The sequence below is a fragment of the Otolemur garnettii genome, unplaced genomic scaffold, assembly GCF_000181295.1.
Source record: "Otolemur garnettii isolate 467f Iridium unplaced genomic scaffold, OtoGar3 scaffold00038, whole genome shotgun sequence".
Classification (NCBI taxonomy): Eukaryota; Metazoa; Chordata; class Mammalia; order Primates; family Galagidae; genus Otolemur; species Otolemur garnettii.
In genome coordinates this window covers 8,569,159-8,574,871 of record NW_003852433.1, presented here as the reverse complement: position 1 = coordinate 8,574,871, position 5,713 = coordinate 8,569,159, and the positions used below count along the sequence as shown (strand labels likewise).

The window sequence follows — 5,713 nt, the reverse complement described above, 5'->3', positions numbered from 1 at the left end:
GTGGCTGGCGCCTTAGCCGGTTGAGCTATAGGCGCCGAGCCTGAGCTACAGCTCTTAACAAGCTCAGTGAGAGCCAGAATGAGACCATGCTGTTTCCATCTCCCCAACCAGCCACAAACCAAGAACACTTGTTCCACTCAATACTCAACCTTTCTTTTTATCCTCATGAAAGACAAGCTGTTCCCAAATCCCCTGGGGGAGAAATGAGAAAGGGACTCATTCCCAGGCCCTGTGCTGAGGGCCAGCCCAAAGGAAGATACCAGATAATAGAGACAAAGCAGGAGGAAGAAGCAACTGAATGAAGACTGGCCCCCTAAGCAGAACATGGTCCCTAAAAAACTTCACACCATGTACATTTCAGATAGGGAGCAGCTTAAAACAAGGAATTTTAGAGTTGGAAAGAATCTCTGAGATCATCAGGGCCATTTTGCAGGTGAGGAAACTGAGGCCCACATAGCTAGTCCTGAATGTCCATAATCTTCCTGGGGTCTGTCTCCTCAGTTGGGTTGGTTGAGTAGAGGTAGCTGCCTTATACCCATCAGGCCAACAGCCTGCTCATGCTCAGACCATGGCACTTAACACAGAGCTTCTGGCTGCTTAGTCCATGAACAAGCAAGCCTCTACATGGGCTCCCCCAACTTCAACACGCAGCAGCTTCAGCCTGCCAAGTGCGCCTGTCCCGTCCTCCTGTCTCATCCCTGACCCCTGCCACCCTAAGGTCAGATGGATTAACTGACCACAGAAGCACAGAAGGAAAAAATTAACACAGTTGACTTGTCTATGTGGTGAGCATTCTGATCTTCCTATAATTATAAATCTAACCACATCACTAAAGAGGAAGCCAAGACACTGAAACCCTGAGGCATAGGCCTACGATGTATCTTTAGGTAAGAGCAGCTGAGATCCGGATCCAGGCCCCTGTCGTTCAGAGTGCTACAGCACTGCCTATATACACTACAGCATTGGTTCAGGACGGGGGGGGGAGAAAATCAACCCCATGGGAGGTCCTACATCTCACTCCTGTTAGATTTTCAATGGAAACGCCATCAAAGCTATGAGGAGATCCTAATCGAGGGACTCATAACCCCCTGAATCTAACTGCAAATTTCAAGCATATGTTCCTAGCTGTGAGAGAAACCCATGGCTATTGTCAGAGTCACAGGGCACTGCCCAATACACCACCATCACCACCCTGCCCCGTGCCCAGCCCCAGCAGCCAAAAATGCAAACCACTGGTACAGAGTAACAGTTGTGTTTTTCTAAACCTAACTCGAGATATCCTCTCTGGGCAGCCCTCTCAAAGATCTCTTCCAGAGCCTTCTCACTGTGAGTGAGCTGTCTGGGGATGCCCAAAGAACTTGTTCCCCCGAGTGAACCCACGTCTCACCTTCCCAGAGGCAGGCTAGGGTGAGGCTCTCCTGCACAGACAGGTGCTACTCAGCCCTGAAGCGCGTGCTCAGACACACTTCCTCATTGCCTGTTGTGAGGCTTCCTGCTAAGCCTGATGACAGCCCTGGGTTGGATTCCTCACAGCACTCTGCCCAGTGCTGACACCCCATTGGCCCTGCTGGCTTCTCTGCTTCCTCCTGGGGCCTTCTGAGTCCAGCTTACTCAGCTCTAAGCTCGTTGTCTAGGGTGTTAGGCTGGGAGTTCCTCCAAAACAGAACTCTCACCTCACTCACCTTGTGCCTTCTCAGTGCCATTCGGCAGGGCCCAGCACTTAGTAAGCACCAGCAAAACACTACTTGATGTATTTATAACTAAACAAATGTCAATCTCATCCACAGCTCTATCTAACACTATCACTGCAGCATTAACAGGAGCTAAAGCAGTGGTTTTCAAACTTGGGGGGGTGGGGAGCAGCAGGATTATATTTTCCTTTTTTTTTTTGATGACAAGGTTTTGCTCTGTCTCCCAGGCTTTAGTGCAGTGGAGTCATCATAGCTCAGTGGTGCAGCCTCAAACTCCTGGACTCAAGCGATCCTCCTGCCTCAGCCTCTCAAGTAGCTGAGACTACAGACATGTGCCATCATACCCGCCTCATTTTTCTCTGTTTAGCAGAGATGGGGGCAAGGGCAGGAGAGGTCCTCACTGCATTGCCAGGATAGTCTTGAACTCCTGGCCTCAAGCAATCTGCCTGCCTTGGCATCCCACAGTGCTAGGATTATAGGCATGAGCCACCGAGCCCCACTACTCACAGGTTTGAGACCAGCCTGAGCCAAAGCAAGACCTTGTCTCTAAAAAATAGCCAGGCATTGTGGTAAGCGCTTGTAATCCCAGCTACTCAGGAGGCTGAGGCAAGAGAATCGTTTGAGCTCAAGAGTTTGAGGTTGCTGTGAGCTATGACACTATGGCACTCTAGTGAGGATGACAAAGTGAGAGACAGCCTCAAAAAAAAAAAAAACTTTTTATCCAAATATCTTATGTCTAGAACAGACAAGGGGGAGGTGCTCTCTCTGCAATGACACAGCAATATCCCCTCCACTGACCCCCAGGCTCCTCAGAAGAGCAGTTAAAAGCCACTAGGCAGCAAAAAGACTACTACAGTCACCATATTGGACCTGAAGAACAAAAATCCACACTGAGAAATATCACTTCCTAAATATCCCTGGAAGAGGATCCCTTGGAAAAATGAGCTGCACCATTTCTCCCACTGTCCTAAGGGAAAAAGAAGAGGGCACCAACCAACCCTCACCACAGCCACAGCTAAAATGTCCCATGGCCATACTAGTGCAACCCTACGCAATCCAGCCCCATCATCCTTTACCCTGCAAGGGGCACTGCCTAGCGGCAGTCGATGCCTCTTGGCAGTCAGGAGACACCACACTCCATCATCACCACACTCCCCTGGCTCCTGCACCTGGTTCCACCCAAACATCATCCCTCACCCTGCTCCTGCCTGGGCCCTAGGCCCCTCACTCCTCTTTGCTTCAGTTCCATCTTCTTGAAGACCCTGAGACCTTCCAGTGAAGTGTTCTCAATTTTAAACCTGCCCCAGCTACTGCCTCATGGTATAACTTCAGGAAAGTTGTACCCCCTCTGAGCCTCAGTTTACTCATTTGTCAAATGAAGAGTTTTAACTACTATAAATGAGGATGGCTGGCCCAAGGGATACAGATGAGATGCTATTACAAATCAGAGCCAATGTCAGAAGAGCATAAGAGATTGTATAGAAACTCAGGCATAAAGAAAAAACACAAAAGCTGAGGGACTACATTCCAGAAGCGTGTACAATGTGGCAGAGTGGGAAGAAGAACTCTAGATTTATAAAGAAATCAACATTCATAGAGGGCCTGCTGTTTGCCAGCCCTGACACCAGCTGCTCTTATGCATATTAGCATGGATGTGCATTAACTCCCAGTTTTGTTTCTGATGTGCTATGTGATTTGGGGCAAGTCAGTCACCTTCTCTGAGCATCAGTTTCCTTACCTGACCAACCACATAAGAACCGGGAGAGAATAAGGCAAGTGTCTGAAGTTATTTGCTGTATTTTTTTTTTTTTTGAAATAGAACCTCAAGCTGTCACCCTGGGTAGAGTGCTGTGACATCACAGCTCACAGCAACCTCCAATTCCTGGGCTCAAGCAATTCTCCTGCCTCCGCCTCCCAAGTAGCTGTGACTATAGGCGCCCGCCACAACATCCAGCTATTTTTTGGTTGCAGCCATCCTTGTTTGGCAGGCCCGGGTTGGATTCGAACCCGCCAACTCAGGTGTATGTGACTGGCGCCTTAGCCGCTTAAGCCACAGGCGCCAAGCCATTCATTGTATCTTAAGGAGGCACACACACAAGGAGCCCAGTTCAAGAGTGCATGATGTCAGACTCCTTGCCCAGCTGCCAAATCTTGGTTTGAACTTCTATGACTACCATCTCCCAGGCTTATAAGGGTTCAGCTTTGAGTATCAGCTCAGTGTCAGGAGAAATCAAACAGCACAGCACCACGTTCCTTCTCTACACAACCTTGGCATACATACTCAGACTAAGTTAGGAGTCAGACCACAGGAATCTTGACCCAGTGAATCTTCTCCTGCATCTGACTTTAGAGCGAAAAATCAATATACCATGTAAAACGTACTGTGAGCAAGTGGGCCAAAACCATCCCCTGGGTTTTATGGAGGAGAAAGGCCAACAAGCTGCATCTTCTTGCTGAGTTTAGGCTTTTCATTTTTGGATATCAACGTGCAGGTCCATGATGTCTTGCAGGCGGATAAAGACCTCAACCATGGCGGGCTGACTGTAACTCCAAAAGGAGAGAATTTACCCTGGTGCCAGTCCCCAGAGCCAAGGCCAGAGCTAAAAGCAAATTCTACACAGGAATAAGCCTCAAGACCCTGGAGAATGCCAAAGGCCATCTCTTAGAGTGACATTACACAGCTTGCCTGGTTTTCTTTCATTCAAAGCACAACCAGTTGGGTCTCTACCTTTCGGTGTCCTTTCTCAACTGCTTACTCTTCCACCTCCCTGACCAGCCCCCAACTTCCCCCCTTTACCTATCTCCTCTGGCAACTGAGAAAACCTCAGCCATCCTTCACCTGATCCAAACCACCAACCACATCCCAATCCAGCTTCACCAGCAAGATCAAAAATCACTCACCTCCTTCACCCAGGTATGAGACTGCCACCCAGCACTCCTACTCCCTGTGTCTCACAACCCACTTGATATGGTCCCATTTGCTTAACAATCACTGGGCTCTACCACCAACCTGGCCTCTGCCTCCAGTCACATGACATCCTTCCCCACACTCCAGGCAAATCTGGGCTATAAACTCAGCGTGCTCCCAGGTCTTCTTCCTGGACATCATACAATCCCAGCACCTCAGCAATGCTACCATAAACCTTCTGGGGCCTGCCTCTCTGACTTCCTAGTTACCCCATAAACCTGCTTGCCTGCCTCACTCTAAACACCTCTAAAATCTTCCACCGTTTCCCAGAAATCAGTAAATCTTTTCTAAGGACATTTAATATTCTTTCACTCAGCAATGTATTAAGCACTTACCAGGTGCCAGGCACTGTTCTAGACACTCCAGATAGGCAATGATCTGAGCCAGGAGCCCTCAAGGGGTGTATATGTGGCCAAAGCACTTCTGTAATTTTGGCTGACCCACCCCTGGTACCCCTTGTAAACAGCAAACACTTAGTGGTCACTATGTGTCAGGCAAGGTTCTCAACACTGTGTTGCAATATTTCACTGAATATTCACATCCACCCCATAAAGCAGATCCTACTATTATTCCATTTTACAGATGAGGAAAGTGAACCATGCAGAGATATGATAATTCAACAGGAATGTGCTAGGCCATGTGCAAAGTGCTTTACCTGCCTTACCTCATTTAAACCTCACAGCAATCCCATGAGGCAGATTCTGGGAATGTCTCCATTTTACAGAGAAGGAAACTGAGCCTCACAAAGGACAATGGTTATAATACCAACAGCCAACTTTTCCTACTTTAGCTCATCCAATACTAACACCACCTAGCAAGGTAAGTCCTCACTTCTCAGATGAGGGAACTGAGGTTCAGAAAGGTGAAGCGACTTGCCCAAGGTCAGAGTGAAGAAGCTGGTGGTCCCGAGACTCGAACCCGGGACTGTCCAACTCCAGAGATCGCGCGACTTGACCAAGGTCACACGTGAGGCAGGGGCAGACGCGGTGAGTAGACCCGGCTCGACCGTCCCCTCGGCCCCGCAGCCCCGCGCCCCAACCTCCCCTCCGCGCGG

At 49.1% G+C, this 5,713-nt stretch overlaps 1 protein-coding gene across 1 annotated transcript in view; it reads right to left on the bottom strand.

The window, feature by feature from the left end:
• LOC111721737 (ras-related protein Rab-35-like) overlaps positions 1–2,881 on the bottom strand; it is a 16,969-nt gene extending 14,088 nt beyond the window's left edge. The window contains exon 1 of the mRNA XM_023513240.1: positions 2,768–2,881. Coding sequence (XP_023369008.1) covers positions 2,768–2,881 — 114 coding nt within the window. The remainder of the gene's footprint in view (positions 1–2,767) is intronic.
• Positions 2,882–5,713: the final 2,832 nt, after the last annotated feature.